This window comes from Musa acuminata, chromosome BXJ2-4 (assembly GCF_036884655.1).
Source record: "Musa acuminata AAA Group cultivar baxijiao chromosome BXJ2-4, Cavendish_Baxijiao_AAA, whole genome shotgun sequence".
Lineage (NCBI taxonomy): Eukaryota > Viridiplantae > Streptophyta > Magnoliopsida > Zingiberales > Musaceae > Musa > Musa acuminata.
This window is the reverse complement of record NC_088341.1, coordinates 25,032,623-25,049,372: the sequence shown is the minus strand read 5'-3', so window position 1 is coordinate 25,049,372 and position 16,750 is coordinate 25,032,623. Positions and strand designations below refer to the sequence as shown.

At 38.6% G+C, this 16,750-nt stretch overlaps 2 protein-coding genes across 2 annotated transcripts; both read right to left on the bottom strand.

Moving 5' to 3' along the window:
* Positions 1-43: 43 nt before the first annotated feature.
* LOC103981835 (glucuronokinase 1) lies at positions 44-9,869 on the bottom strand. Its single transcript, XM_009398586.3, has 6 exons — positions 9,588-9,869; positions 8,685-8,834; positions 5,092-5,280; positions 4,761-4,877; positions 2,980-3,140; positions 44-564 (listed from the first exon to the last, which is right to left on the bottom strand). Exons 1-6 carry the CDS (start codon positions 9,798-9,800, stop codon positions 321-323), a joined length of 1,074 nt encoding a protein of 357 aa, XP_009396861.1. The 5' UTR covers positions 9,801-9,869; the 3' UTR covers positions 44-320.
* A 4,022-nt stretch (positions 9,870-13,891) lies between these two features.
* On the bottom strand, positions 13,892-15,179 carry LOC135609060 (uncharacterized). Its single transcript, XM_065102146.1, has 3 exons — positions 14,660-15,179; positions 14,428-14,583; positions 13,892-14,312 (listed from the first exon to the last, which is right to left on the bottom strand). Exons 1-3 carry the CDS (start codon positions 15,077-15,079, stop codon positions 14,040-14,042), a joined length of 849 nt encoding a protein of 282 aa, XP_064958218.1. The 5' UTR covers positions 15,080-15,179; the 3' UTR covers positions 13,892-14,039.
* Between the last annotated feature and the right edge of the window lie 1,571 nt (positions 15,180-16,750).

Genomic DNA, 16,750 nt, shown 5'->3' with positions numbered 1-16,750 from the left:
TCGAGGATTAAAGTGACCTGTTGATATGCAACCTGACAGAACATAGCTCGCGAATAGCTTTTCTCCTCTGGTAGGCATCAATTATGAAACGAAAACGAAACAATACGCATATCCCATCTCTTCATAGTTGTATCCTACTTCATATTTATCTCTTCATAACACGACTTGAAAAGACTGCAGTTTCCAGGCTCCAATCACTGGGACCAAGTTTGCAAATCTTCATGTTGAAGAAAACAAGGCACAACTACAACCTGTTGCATCTTAAACCCAGCCTTCGTGCAAGACTCCTCCAATGGTTGCAGCTTCGGGGCTCAAATCAATCACTGGGACCAGTTTTTCAAATCTTCATCTTGAAGAACAGAAGGTACAACTACAACCTGTTGCATCTTAAGCCCAGCCTTCGTGCAAGCCGCCTCCAGATTTTTTATTTGAGCAGGTCCTTCAGGGCAGAAAGCCACCACGGCTCCTCCACTACCTGTAAATTTACATGCAGCCCCGACACTCCGAGCTACCTCAACCATCTTGATGTTGAGAGAACCTAGAACATCGTCTCCGAACATTTGCCTGGGTCAGATCACAAAGATAAAGGCAAGGTCGTATTCCATTAGCAGCATTGAACGAAAAGATGTACAACCCCTAATAACCATCTTTCATAAACAAAGAACATTGAGATAGTCCAATCCTAACTAATGTGGATCTACATAACATATATTTCTAATTTTCTTTATTATATTCCCCTCTGGATAACTCCTTATGGAACAGTAAAGGTGAATCACTGCAAAGTATAATAGTACATGTCTGCAAGTAAGCATCCAGAGTTCAACAGGCCGATACATGAAGTGAGAGAGTGTGATGAAGGGATGACTAGACAATAATAGCTGTCCCGGAAATATGCAACAAAATAAAAAACTTTCAAGAAAAATCAATTTTAAGAATGCCCATTACTTAAACAGGTTTAATATATTTATGGTAATTGAGTATGCTACAAGATGTATCAACATTTTCATTAGTTCCTGTGAGGACCATCTCTCTCACCCTCTACTGCATTGATGTCATTGTATTGATTTTGTCCTAAGTTAGAAGTGGTTTACAAAGAAACTCTGAAACATTAAAGTCATGCTCATTAACGGTGAGAAGAATGATGGACTAGTGAAGGTCCAATTGGAGCAGCCAACTCAAACCATGAAAAATAACCTTCCCAGCTTGTCTCAAGCTTACAACTACAAAATTGACACGATAATTTGGAACCAAATGGGATCTGAAGTGAGCGAGACCTGTTATGGAGTGCATAGCCAAGTGTACTGCCAAAGAAGGCTATTTTCAAGGCTTGAGATGCATGTTTGAAAAATTGATGAAGATTGGAAGGAAATATATGAGGACTCAAAATGAGAATTCCCCTGAATGTAGGATAAGTCTAGCAGATCTTAGGGATGTTCGTAGAAGAGATCCAGCAACCAATGTACAATTTGTAAAGAAACAAAAGTGCGATCAACCTTGAAATCCTTCGAGAGCACAAAAAGCCAAAGACAGGAGAGTTGACAATTGCCATTTAAGCACAACGTAGCCACAGTCTATGTTTGATTAAGACTGACAATGCTGAAGCAGCCACCCTTCCACTTATTAGGGTATCCAACCCCAGAGCTCCGTTAAGGAGTTAAGTTCAACTAAGACTGAAAGAAAACTTGGAACAGTGTTTAACAAAAATACCATTAGCTCAAACGGGTTTTCTATTTAATTTTCTTCACACAAATTGATAGATTATTCTAGGTAGTACCTAAGAGGTATAACACTAATAATGATGAGTGACACAACAATTGATCCTAACGATGATGGAATGACCAGTTATTTAACCGGGAAAGTTTGGATTCATTCTCATAATTATAATAACAAACAAGCAAAAGAGTGTTTTAGTAGTACTGGAGGTGTTAATAACATATCTATAACATGGTCAGCCCTGAAGGCATCCTTGTTCATTTTCTCTAATTTATGTAATTAAATTAGTTTAAGTCAGATTTTGATTGTCCGATGTGGATGGAGATTTGATGCCAATAGAAGTCCACTTCTGAGACTGTCTTGTTGCGATGATTTTGGATGAGAATGTTCGGGTTGAAACTTGCAAAACTATGGTGGGGGACGTGTCCAACAAAAACCCTCCGATGCTTATGTTAGTTTGGATTCAATTAAATACCGAATCAATAAGGCATAATTTGTATCATAATCTCTCAGATGACCGATGATACACTTGGGGGGAGGCTTTTTTATAGTGTGGAATACAATTATTGAGTCTGAGATCATGATTAATGCCAAGAATGGGTAAGCGCATCATCCAGTCATGAATGGGATCATGAAGTAATTCGTCAAACCTGAGGAATGCGGGGTAATGACTTACTGAGTCAGCTTTCCGTAGGTGTTGTGTGGCCAATTGTGTGAAGTTGAGTCGAACCCCTCGATAATGCAAAGGTGTCTTTGGCCTTATATGACTTGTTGGTTGAATTGGGTCGGGATGTGGGCCAGATGGTAGAGACATGTTAGCTGCATGAAGGTGACTAGGTGCTGACCAGATGAAGATGAAATGTTGACAACCGTCCATGTGTTATAATCCCTATATCAGGTTAGTAGCTTAGTACTACGATATATATTGTGTGGATGATTCTATTTCCCCATATATTAAAGTAGCAAAGTTAGGAGCTTTAATCCTAGAAAATATATATTGGTTGCTACCTTAAGTAGTAAATTTGACTTGAATGAGAACTTTCAGTTGTTCCTATTTAGTTTAGGGATAATTGATCATTTTTACCATTCATTGTTTCTTACAATTTTGTTCGTTTTGAGGAAATTTTGCCCCTTACATTCTTAGGCATACAATGTGCACTCCAGTACATAGTTGCCAGTCAGAAAATTTAGAGGAAAGATTTGCAAGACAATATAGATCCATTAAGCAAACAAACCAATAATAAAGTCCTTATCATAGTCACATACCTTCGAAGATCAAAGTTGCGATTCATCAACATTGCAAGTTCTTTGAAATTCTTTTGGAGTAAAACTTCACGACCCTCTAGGGCTAGCTCTCCTACTTCTTCCATTGAAGATCTTATGAACTTGTCACCATCTAGCCACTTTTGGCGAACAGTGCTATGCACCTATATCACCAATTATAATTACAGTTCCATGATTACGTTGCAACAAATAAAAAATTAAATTGCTAGTTGTTAGCTTATAAAACATGATATGGCAGCTGCAACTTGAAAGCTCTTGAACGCTACTTCATATAAGGCTCAGATGAGGAGATTGTAATATCACAGTTTTAAAATAATATTACCTAAAAGAAGGCAGAAAAGACAGCGAATGTAAGAATAATATAGCAAAAAACATGCTGAAGATCCAAGACTAGCCAATAATAGAAAAAAATGCAACCAACAAAATTTTGGTACCAGAAAATCAAACTGACATACATATTGTAATCAAGCAAGTCATTCCACCAAACTAAACTTCTTATGACATTTGGCTGGATTGATTTGGTACTGCTGTATAGTTTAGAAAGTGTCGGTACTGGTTGAAACTAATTGGATTAGCAGAGAGAGGGAGAGAGAAAAGTAAGAAGAGGAGGAAAAGGAGGCAGGAGTTGCGCCATGCGGCAAAAGAAATGGTGACATGGCAATGCAAATGTGTAGCAGAGGTGGAGCAATAATGTGTACCAGGGGAGAGATAGCGACATAGTGAAGGAATGAGTATTGAAGGAGGAGAAGCAGCAAAGCAAAGAAGATGGTGGCCCAACAGCGAAGGAGAAGGCAAAATGGAGTGGTTGAAGAACAGTAAAAAAAAAGAGAAGAAAAAGAATGAAAGGGGTATGGAGGTAGCAGTAGTGGGTAATAGGCTTATTGCTCTATATAGTTGGGTACCAATCAAGTTACTACTTGATAAATCTGATGTGATGAGATTACGAGATAATTAGCTTGGTTTTGGATCAGACTGGACAAAATTATCTGATCTGCATAACAACAAATCGTTGAACTGATAAAACCCGAAGTATTGATTGGTATAATAGAGATTTGGAAGTGAAATTCAGCTGTGTATAACTGGCATATTCACTAATCTTGTTATAATGTTGCTGAATGTACATTCAGCAACATTTAGCATTGCAGTTGTACCGCCAAAATACCACATCATGCTATAAAAGGAACAATTATTTACTGTAGACAACATTCTTTCATTTTTAAACTTCTATGGCTTCTCATTTGGAGGGTTCTCTCACCTAAAGTGGTTTACTTTGAGTGTGATGTTTCTTCTGCCTTGTGTTCAACTTTTCGACAAGGCAAAGTTGACAAGTTCACTTCTGAGTTGAAATTATTTGAGGTCATTTTAGTTATATGAAAAAAGAAAGACTGACAAGGTAAAGATGGTGACAAAGAACAAAATTATGAATTTTATTTGTTCTACTGGGGCCAATAATTTTCTGTTCATTAATCATAGATTTAAATATCATAACACACTAAACAAAAAATTCCACTATACATCTATATCATCTTATTTTGATAGAGATGCAAAATTGCAAAATATGATGGCTCCTTCAGTATATGCATATAATGGATAAGGTAACAAGTCAAAAACTGAAATTAATTATGCATTTTTTACTTTTATTTTTGTAAAGATCTCATCTAACGGAGAGCTGCTCCACTCACTTAAGATCTACTAGCAGCAGATATCAAGATAAACTACAATTAGCTTAGTGTGGGATTCAAAACATATTATACTGAACAAACCTTCCCAGAGTCACTTGGATTCTCAGCATATATTACATGGAGAGGAGGAAGAAGACCAATATCCATGGGAACATACAAACCATGTCCCAGTTTATCCATATGTTCCTTGTTGAAGTCCTGCCAATTTAATTGTGAGAATAAAGTTCATTTGTCAATCGAATACGCAAAGACAAGCAGAGATCCAAAAATGTGCACATATTAGGGCAGATAGGCAAAAAGTATAGAGAAATTGGTGTCACAATATGTGTACATGATAATAGGGAACCATTCTTTACATACATTAAATTTTTAAACGATTTTTATCTAACAAAAGTTCATAAATTTACTATACCATGTAGACAAGGCCTCCATAGACCTGCACAACCCGATCTTGAAGACCAGCAACTATTCCAAGTTCCTTTTCCGCACTAAGAATCAACTCAGGTCTGATGTCAACTTTTACAAGATGTCTAACTTTGAAGAAGTCAAGGAGGCAGTTAAGGGCAGCACAAACTATTGCACTTGAACCAGAAAGCCCAGTCTGTAAAGAAAACAAAACTTAAGATTAGAACCCAGTCCGAAAAAACATCAAAGCATAAAATCTAGCTGACGGTTAAATTTTTTTTGTCAGCTTATGATCATTAATTCTGTTACTACTAGAAAGATAATAGTGCATTTTTTTATGGAAGTAGGGTGCTATAAGGCTTACTAATAATATATCCAACTAAAGCTGCAAGTCAGACATTTTTCTATTTGCATAATGTCTTCAAGTGAATAAAATCACCCCTTTCCATATTCTAAGCAGCAATACTGAAACAATCTTCAAAAGAATTCTTAGTTCAAATTCTTTCACCAAGGTCTACCTTCCAGTAAGAGTATACAGCACATCATATGTAGGATGGATCAGTTTGCACTGTGATCCAGACTATAATTTTAAGATCCAGACTGCAGAGTTTGATCCTTATTACCATAAATTCCAAATAGTCATCATAAGAAACTAAAGTGCATATCCTCTATCAGATAAGTGACTTGAGAACAAGAAGCTCCCAGAAAGAACTGGCAATTCTTCCTACAAGGTTTTCAACTTTCAAAAGTCATAGTGGTTTTAACATTTTCCCAGGTCATAGCACGAGGTATTTTGCCCTTTAACATTGAATCTAAATTGAGTAGGACATGTTTACTCATCTAGTTTGTGCAAACTCCTTACTAATTTTTAATAGTTGTTCAAAGTTTATCTTTTTCAGACTTCCAACCAGGGTCTGCTGTACCGAACCGTACCGCCCGGTACGGGCGGTATGTACCGGTCCGACAGGTTGTCGGTACGCGGACTGCCTGTTACCGGTCCGGGTGCACTGTAGCAATATAGCAGTGCTACAGTACTCGGCACACCTGGATGTACCGCTCGGTATACCGTACCATACCGGTACCAAGCCCAGGTCGAAATACCGATACGGTACGGTATTGCGAACCTTGCTTCCAACAATTCATTCAAGCCACAATAAAGTTAAAGGAGAAAATTAGGGTCCGGTGCTAAAGACATTGGTTCAACTTTTGTGAAGAGTGGCAAACATAACATTGATCTTCACCTAAGCCAATAGGTGAATATTATAATTTATAATACCAATTTCTACCGAGCTAGTAATCTAAATCATGTATTAAACCACCTAGGTTCCAAACATGAATCAAACATAACACATGTCAGGAAATGAATCTGGTGGAAACCATCATATAATTGTCAGGCCATAGCCATCTGGAACTAGTTTATACAAGGCAGTCTTGCACTCACAGAATCCTAATTTTTAATCTTGGTTCATTCTAAGTTTATTTTGTTGCATAAAAAAATGAATTTATTAGGTGATATGAACCAAGACCATGGTCATGTGGTACCAACCAGTACACCATCCTCTACTGGTTGGTTAAAAAACAATATAATTTAAATGAAGAAGAAATAATGTAACATACTACAGATTGCTATCAGCTACTTTTTCTTGATCCTACTCTTTCTCATCTTCTTATCTTCTTTTTGTCTTCCTTTCAAAACATCATGTTGCTCAATGATCAATGAACACAACAATTGTAGATATCAGGCAGGCTGCAACTTGCTATCATGCTTGCTTTTTGATGTTAACTGATTGGGTTAAGCTGTTTCAAAGCTGAATCATACAAGAGGTCAGAATATCACCTGATTTCTGGGCAGTTTTTCTGAAATCAAGAGGTAAATTATGTTTTTGAACCAAAACCGCTTATTCAGCAGGTATATAACAAACCAGGCAGTATAGCTGATTCCACTAACCACCCAATGATAAAACCAGTCAAATCAATAAAACCTGGTACCACTGTAGGCAGTAATGCAGCTTACTGCCTAGAGGTTGGACCAGTAAAAACGAGCCGGACCATATATCAGTATGACTAGAATTTTGATCATTGATAGGAACAATGCCAAACCTTGTAGGTTGCTTATGAACCAGGAGTTTAATAATCATGAGCTGATAATGCCTGAAAGTATACTAGTTCACAGAATATCAAATATATAATGTAAAATCAAGGTTCGTCATACCACAGCATACCGCTCAGTACGACGGTATGTACTGGTCTGACAAGGGACCAGTATGGGCGATACATCAGTACATCTCCATGTACTATGTATCGGTACACTCGGTATGACTCGGTACAGCTCGATATGTACCGTACCAACAGTTAATTGGTACACCGATATGGACCGGTAAGATGAACCATGTGTGTGTATATATATATATATATATATATATATATATATATATATATATATATATATACCATCCGGTAACGGACAGTCCGTGTACTAGTCAACTGACGGACCGATACGTACCGCCCGATACGGGCGGTATTATTCAAAACTATGTATGTATATATATATATATATATTTATTTATTTATTTATGTATGTGTATATATATATACATATACATATACATATATATATATATATATATATATATATATATATATATATATATATATATATATATATACTGAGCGATATACCGAACGATATATCGCTCGGTATACTATATCGTATCGTACCGAACGAATGTCGAAACGCCGATACGGTATTTCAAACCTTGGTTGTATGTATACCTAAGCAATGATTGTTGTACATCTCAAAACGGTACAAAATGGGTGGTATGTACTGGTACAGGCATGGGTCGGTACATGTATCACCCCTGTTTTGGGCAGCCCGATCTAGTTCGGTGAAAGTAATTAAAAAATAAAAAAAGCAACGAGGCCCATCCAACTCGACATTAAAATAAGAAAATAACTTAAAATAGAAATTAGGGCTTGCAAACATGAGCCCTCTTCTCACGTTCTTTGCTGCTGCCGCTGCTTCGTGACTGCTTCACCGCTGTTAACTCGACATTGCCACTGCATTCCTTCTTCTTCCTAAGTACGCTCCCACCTCTTCTCCTCTTCCTCTTCTTTCTCCTTGTCCATCGCTTCTTCTTCCTCCTCTACCGCTTCCTCTTCTTCTTTCTTCCTTCTTCCCCCATCGCCCCTTCCTTTTCTCCCTTTTTTCTTCCACTCTGAAACACTAGTATGTACTAGCATACCATATGTCGGTACACCGGTACATACCGGTCCAACAGATCTCCAAAACGAGTCCGGTACCCGAAACAACAATTCTTGTACACAAGAGTTGCATTGGTCAGTCCTTAAGAATTAAGCATACACCCCATCGCATTGATTGTTCTATTGATGGAGAGTTTTGCCAATAACTGGGATGATGCAGGATACGAGATGATCAACATGTATATTAAAAATTCTACATTCAAGTGTAAGAAGAAAAAGTGTTAGATGCTCCAATTCCTTGAAAAGTTCAATAGATTACCAAAATACAAAGCCATATAAACTAAGCAATTCCATATGTATGAACGGCCTACAAAATGTAAATTGGCCCCAAAACTTCACCTGACGAGGGATGTTTGTTTCATAAGACAGAGTGAAGTTTCCTCCTTTTAGCTCAATTTTATTGTCAGAGCAATAGTTGTAGAAAACCTTACAGATAGCCATCAGCAATCTCATCCCTCCATAGTAACCTTCACTTTGTAAACGACATACCTGAAATGAACATACCATCACGAGTCTGTATCCAGGTGAAAATTAGAAACAATATCTTCACAATGATATGATGCAAAAGGAGAGTTCTTACTCGACAAACTTGAGAAAAAATACAGTTTATTTTAACAAAAAAATATCCTTTGTTAAATTCAATTAGCAGTGGCGTAAACCAAGAATTAAGAAACTTGATTGATGGTAACGATCCTCATCATCCCCATTATCCAAATCTTTATACATGGCCTAGAAAAGGCTGGTCTCTGGAAATTGACATAAACCAAGATTTAACTATAGAAAGAATCTTGCATGAAAAGGACAAAAAGCCCCCGGTAAGAATCTTGTGGCAAGCGATTCCAAGAAACACAAGGAAAAAAAGCACCCGAAGCATCCTCTACAACTTCCAACATCATCACAGAGGCTCCGAGCAACCGAATCCTCCAGAGACATTGCACGTGCTATGAAATATAACATGTAAAGGTTATAGAAGTCAGATGCCACAACAGTCAAAAAAAAGTTCATTGAATTTATCTATACTTTTTAAGTTTGAGCGAATGAAAAAAAAAAAGTTCGTTAATAATCCATACTTCCATTTTCCGTTTTCGTTGACAAATTTGGTTATTGGTGAAAAAGATTCGCCAATACTGACCGCATAGTTGAAGAAAGAGGATCTTAATGATTGGCAAACAAAGAGGACGCGAATACAGATCTATAGATATAATAAGACCGAAAACACGAGATGAGGAAGAGAAGGAGTACAAGATGGTGGATCGAGGAAAAGGAAACGAGATCATGAGTGAGGTGCGGGCGGATGACGAGGTCGGCGGACGGCTCGAGGCGGACGTTGGCGCAGAAATTGCCGATCGAGAGGGAGATAGTGCGACCGTAGTAGACATCGCTAGGGTTCCCCAGGAGTCCGATGCGGGCGTACGCCTTGTGCTCGATGGTTGAGACGAAACCCTGGGCCGCCATGGTTTGCGCCAGAGAAACTACAGTCGTCGCCCTTCGGATCAATCCCGCCCAGCCGCTGCCGATTATATATTTGCCACACCTGCCATGCACGTGGAATGATATAGATCGAGTCGTCAAAAAATCGAATGATAAAAAAAATCTTATTAAAAAATTTGAATCATACAGTGAGATGGGAGTTGACCAGAAAAAATTTGACTCTTAAAAGTCGTGACGACCACTGCCCCAGAAAAAATCTATAAATTTACCTAAAAATAACAATACGTGAAATTACAGAATCACGCCTACCGATCAAAGTTGACCTATTGATCCGAGTTTACCAGGGTTGACCACTCAACTACCTCTTCTCTACGGTAGCTGCCACGATCACACTGGCCGACCGACGACGGAGATCGACGACCGGACGTCGGAGACGAGGAGGAAGCAGTTATTGGTCAGATTTAGGCCAGAGAAGTGTGAGTTCTCTCTTTCACGACTTCCTCGCTTCATAGCTTTCTCCTCTCATCTTCTCTCATCACCTTTGACTATGGTCAACAAGCTAGTATAATAGTTGCTCCTTTCCTTTTATCTTCAAGATTTACTTGCGAAAGTTTATAGGTGCCATAAAAGTCAATCATGTTAGTAATAACATGTATGACATAGTACGTACTTTTATTTTTTATTATTATTATATTTTCGATATCGAGATAATCGGATAAATTTGTGTATTGTACACTCATCTATACGATGGAGCTGACTAATCTCATAGCTACTCATTATAGAATGAGTTCGCTGATTAATTCACTCACAGAATGCTAGATAACTAATGATATCTTATTATTAGGCAACGATTCCGTTGTCATAATAGTATATCTGGTCCTTAGACTTAAGACACCAAGGATGTCTTGTATGAGTACTCCACTCTTTGATATCAAACTTATAGGTCTGAAAATTTTAGATATAGCACAATCAGTCATTAAGAGTGATAGCCAACCTTATGAGGACTATTTAATTATCGATGAAGGATCATCTAATCTCGATATCATGAAAGGAATATCTATGTGTTTTTACCCAGACAAATCTTTGGCCAAAATCATTTGGATTGAGGGAGAAAGAGACTCGAGCAAAAACAGTATTGGCCTAATAGCATCATACCCGGTATACAGTCTCTAGGATATTAGATGAATGAGGGACTATATGTACATGGTAATTAAGGATAAACATGTTCAATAAATTGGATTCTCCTGTATTGTTTGGAGACTGCAGCGTAGTGACATAATATGTCCGTAAGTCGATGAGTTGAGTAAATTATTATTGAAGTAATAGTTCATTGAGCCAAAACGAGTTCTAACATATATGACTCACAGCCAGCTCGATATTGGGCCTAGATGGTCACACACATATGGTAGGTGTTGCGACGAAGTTCGAATATGAGATATCTGTTAAAGCCTCTATATTATTAGATATTCAATAAGCCCATGAATTATTGGATCATATGGACGAGATCCAATAAGAGCCAATGAGTGATTATTGGGTAAAGACCCACTAATCTAAAAGGCTTGGGTAGTTGGATAGAGATTCAATATCTGATAGAGCAAGATCTATTATGTTAAGTTGATAGGGGACATCTATAAATAGGAGGGAACCAAAGAGCCATAAGTTGGGTCTTCTTAGTTGTCTCCTCCTATTCTCCTCTCCCCTTCTCCTCTTTAGCTAATTAGTGTGGAGATTCGGGATTACTACTAAAGAGGAGGACAATTGACCTCATTCGTTCTCTCCCATAAATCTATAGGTTTTCAAGGATATACGATCTTCCTAGGTAACACATTTTTCTTATATGCGTATAGGTTTTTGCATACCAATCTTCGCACTACGATGAAATCTTTTTGTGTAAATCTGAAATTTTTATTTTATATTCTTCTACTATGTATGTGATGTCGCCCCTAGATTTTCCTATAGAGGCTTCGCCAATTCCTAAGTATATTTTTTCAATATCGATTGAAACTATTCTATCATTGCTTAATACCACTTCTTTGAGTCTAGACTACGAAAAAGTTAGTTTTTTACACTTTGCGACTCCTTAGCAATAGCGAGTGCTTAGATGATGACATTCGTGTACTTTGGATTTAGATGTTGTCTATGATGTGGTTGCTCGAGAGTAATGCTATAGGGTTGCTCCTCCTCATCTGATTATGGTTCTTCCTCTTTTTTATTTTCCAAAGATGTATGAGTGGTGGCAAGTTCTTCAAGGATAATTGATGATTTTAGAATCAAAACTATTCACAAAAGATATACAATCGAATCTATATCTTTTACAACCTCTTATCCTTTCACAAAAGCACATATTCATAAAAAATAAGCATCATATTTTAAAACTTTTTACTCCTAATGGATAATCTAAAAAAATGCATCATTTTTTACCTAGGTTCTACTTTACCATCATTTACCCTTATATATACTTTATAATTAAAAAAATCTTAAATGTGAATAAGAGGTAGGGGATCCACTCCACTTTTCATCTAGGGTCTTAAACTCAATAGCAGATGATGACAATCTATTTATTAAGTAGCATGCAGATGATGTTGCCTTGGCCCAAAATGACTTTAGAAGTACAATGTTTGAGATCATGCAACGTACCATGGTACGATTCATCCTCTATGTTACCCTATTCTGTCGTGGAGTGCGAAGTTATGGTGACAAATTATTCATTTCTTTGCACAATAATTATTAAATTCATCGTTGTAAAATTGTCTGATATTGTTGGTACCAAATACCCAAACATATCTCTCAATTTGTTTATTCATCAAATTTTTAATATTTAAAATTTATTAAAAATATTACTCTTATGATTAACAAAATATGCAGATAGATACCTTATTTGTAAAGTCATCGATATGATGAGCATACGACGATCCTCCATGTACTTATAATTATTGACTTAGAAAATAATAAAAATCTCTCTCGTCTTCTTTCTTCGTATGCTCATCGTCTTCACCTATTTCGACTTACATATTTCCAATAATTACATAGACTCACTTCCCATAATTATGATTATTATTATTATTTTGTTTGACAGCCTATAATTATTCAGTCTTTGGTCAATGTGCCCTTCCACCTTTTTTTCTTAAATTTTTATTTCGTACACATTGTTCCTCGATGATTTTTATTTGGATCTAATAGAAACTTTATCGTGGGATTTTTATCATAATTTTTTACTTAATTAATTGGAACATGCAGTTGATAATATGGTGTCCAAGGTGGCTGAGGAAGATGCCAAGTATCCACTCATATGAGAATATAATTATAATAAGATGATGTGATAAGCAAGCTATTACGGAATTTTAAGTGACTTTCTATTTATTTAACAACAAAAAAAAAAGTTCCTCATCAGCGCTAGACATTATTAATAGTTCGATAAATCCCCTATCAACTTTGTTCTTCTTCGATCTTTCATTAAAGATGAACAACGGTACCTACAAACAAAAACAAAAAACAAACAACACTTCTCTTTCGACACGATCGTATCATTTTGAATTGATGAAAAGTTTTACCTTTTGCTCCATCGTATTTTCTCGTAATGAGATAAAGAGAACAGGAAATATTTGTTTTTATCGTCGATCGATCAAAACTCCTCACGCTTCCAGTGGATTGAATTATGTTAATACGATGAAATTGGGTCTAGAATTGCAACCTAATTCCTTTTATTTTCTTGCAAATATATTTTGTAGCCAATTTAATTTGAGCCATTTGGTAAGATAGGCTATCTGTAATTTGTTTTTTGTTATCTATATAACTTAGATAGACAAATACTTCATCTTTCATTCGATTTTCTTACAAATGGTCAAAGCAAAGAAGGAATGAAGTTTGCATGTTTCAGTTTGTTGTTAATACGATCTATAATGCAAGGTTTTATCATCATCAATGAAGCAAGCAAAGCAGACCTTTTCGTAGCAAATCCTCTGTTGCCTGCGCTATTCTTCCTTCTCTTTTGGCTGTGAATATTAAATCCAACAAAACCCATTGCGACGGAAAGACGTCCATTAAAATAACGTCGACTTGGTTGGGAAGGCCATGAACTCCGAGGAAGTAACCGAGAAGGAGAGAAAGGAAGGTCAGAAACGACACTATGATTCAAACCGTGAGCTGCTGCCGCACCCGGACGCAACACACACCTACAACATATATTACTTGTACTGCGGCTCCCACTATGTGGCGATCAAACCCCACCATCAATTGTCTTCTATTTCTGTCTTTCTCTGTCCCTCACTCGAGAAGATTCACCGAAAAGACGGCCCACAGGTCCTCGTCAGTGAAGAACTTGGCCTCCTCGTCCGCCGCCAGCTCCGCTTGCATTTCCCTCGACCAGTCACTGTCATCGCCCACTCCGCTGCAGCCCTGGGCCTGCTCGCAACTGTCATTGCCCACATAGCTGCTCTGCGAGGCCTCTGGTTCCGTCTCCGCTTCCCGATCGCCGTTCCTCGCGAACCTACCCTTGACTCGCGGCCGGCTGTCGGCAAACGTCTTCCTGCATGCGTACTGCAAGGAAACAAGTGAGTGTCACAAATTCGATTTTCCTCACAAATTACGTTGTCGTAATCGAGTAACGTGAAAAATAATATATAACGAAGAAATGGAACGGAACGGTGCTCACGGTGATCTTCTTGTGGAAATTCCTCTGGTTTCGCTTGCTCCGGTACCTTTCGATCCTCTCCTTCCTCTCCTGGCCGCTGTACCGCCCCACTCTCCCGACAATTTCGCGTCCTTCCTGGTTGTACTTCTCCCCTGAAGCCAGGACACCGCCCATCCCCTGTTTTGATCAAACTCGCGAAGGAGGATCAAAGTTCGTGTTTTGTTCGAGTAACGCACAGATTTTGTTCGCTCACCTGGATGTTCCCGGTGCTCAAGACGTGCCTCACTGGACCTGCATCCGAGTCGATGAAGTTGCGTGAGGTGGGGGGCGGGGACGACGAGGTGAGCAGCGTCAAAGGTGGCTGCTGCTGCCGGTGGTGATTCTGGAGAGAGGAGAAGAAGGGCAGCGGGTGGAAGTGAACGAAGCCGTGGTGGTGGTGGAGAGGAAGCGAGCGAGAGCTGCTACTTCTGGAGAGACAGTAATTAGACGGGGCGGAGGAGGAGTAGGGAGGAGATGGGGAGAGGAGAGGAGGGTGGGTGGGGGAATTCCCGTCGAAGTGGCCACGGGTGGTGGCGGCGTCGCTGGCATGCGACGCGGCGGGGCAGCAGCTCTGAGGCAAAAGGTCGAGGTCCACGAAGGAGGCAGAGGAGGAGGAGGAGGAGGAATGAAACATGGCTTGGCGGGGGGTGCATCTCGGGGTGTCCGAGGGCCGGGCTTTATCGTGATTTTGGGAGGACGAAGGCTCGGTGGTGTGGGGCCCGATGAACCAGGATCAAGAATGACGTGCACAAAAGGTTGACCACGCGGCAGTGGGAGCAGGATCGAGGCCAATTTTCGATGGGGTAGATCAGAGTACATTTCGTTGATCGCCCACTCATCTACTTGTACATTGAAATAAATACACATCCGGATGGATGTCGCATGTCGGGGGTCCATAATAGCGGATCACCTGGAGCAGTCGCAAACTCCTTTAGATGCAGGCGTTTCTCCGTGTGTGCACACAGCCTTACGAATTAAAAATTGGTGTTACGGGTATAGACAGATTAATACAAAATAAAAAAATACAAGGAACAAAGAGAAATATAACGAGAATATTTAAAAGCAAATGGAAGCGACGCAAAAGACAAAAAGAGAGATCTATCTATCTAATGCTAACGATATCTGGGCTGTTCAATCCCTGACTTGATGACTTCGAATGGCTATTAAGACCAAAATTTAAGGTTGAGTCAACACATTACTAAAAGCTTTGGCTATTAGACCCAAGGTAAGGTGCACCTTTGCATCATCTGCCAGAACATTTTAATTCACAGAACCAGAAAATAGCCACAAAAACACCATGTGCAAGATATTTCAACTTGGGTTGGCAATCTCTCTCCCCCCCCGTCCGAGTATCTAAAAGAACAACATTTATAGACCGTGCTGCTAAGGCATCGACATATCATATGAATACACAAGTCTGCGAACCAGATGAGATGCATACATATCAAGGCTAGGTGTATATATCATGCATCCATTTTGAGAGCCATGAGTTAGTTCCAGATTTGATTAAGAAAAATGAATAAAAAAGGATTCAAACGCAACCGAAAGCAATCGGTGCTAGGATAGATCAAACTACTATTAAAAGAACAAACCAAACAAAGAAATGTGGATCATAGGATCAACAAAGAAAAGAAAAGAACTATAGCAACAAATACATTCTGACATATCTGAGTGAAATAGAACTACTTTGATGCACAGGCATATTACACTTGATCGGAACACTACACTAATTTCAACGACTTGCTAATGAAAGAAGTGGGTCGGCAACCTGTCAAAATTTAAACCACCAGAAATCCTATGAAACCGGTGGATGATATCGCAGGCAACCGGTGTGACACCCAAACTGTTTCTGGATACAACAGCATGCGACCGATCCTAAAGATTATCTTATTATCATTATACGAAAAGATTGCAGAGTTAAAACAAGCCAAAAATAAGACCAATCACCAAGTTCAGAATAGGTTACCTTATCCGCTGAAATATAAAGTGTCTGCACATCCATTAAGCACAAGGAGCTAATGTCGACTTCAATAGAAGGAAATAATTTAAGAGTCTGCTGACACTTTGCCCCATTGATATAGGTAACAACACAAAATACAAGACTACAGACTACATCAAGAGAGTACCATAAAAGTTTCATATTTGAATCTGTGTCCAACACAACTCTCTAATATAAAGTACCCAAATTTCTGGTGAGAAAATAAGAAGATTAAGGCAAAAAGGGTTTTCCCCACGAAATGTGTCAAGCTAGCTGGTAGATTGAAAGGCCTAACTTCTAAGAATTTTTAAATCAATTCTTCAACAA

Excerpts from the sequence above, each read along its gene's own strand:
- LOC103981835 (XM_009398586.3), bottom strand. The coding sequence starts at position 9,800 with ATGGCGGCCCAGGGTTTCGTCTCAACCATCGAGCACAAGGCGTACGCC. Across the intron at positions 5,281-8,684 it reads AAACAAACATCCCTCGTCAG|ACTGGGCTTTCTGGTTCAAG; the intron begins GTGAAGTTTTGG and ends TTTTCTTTACAG. Across the intron at positions 565-2,979 it reads CGCAACTTTGATCTTCGAAG|GCAAATGTTCGGAGACGATG; the intron begins GTATGTGACTAT and ends GATCTGACCCAG.
- LOC135609060 (XM_065102146.1), bottom strand. The coding sequence starts at position 15,079 with ATGTTTCATTCCTCCTCCTCCTCCTCCTCTGCCTCCTTCGTGGACCTC. Across the intron at positions 14,584-14,659 it reads TGAGCACCGGGAACATCCAG|GGGATGGGCGGTGTCCTGGC; the intron begins GTGAGCGAACAA and ends TGATCAAAACAG. Across the intron at positions 14,313-14,427 it reads ATTTCCACAAGAAGATCACC|TACGCATGCAGGAAGACGTT; the intron begins GTGAGCACCGTT and ends GTTTCCTTGCAG.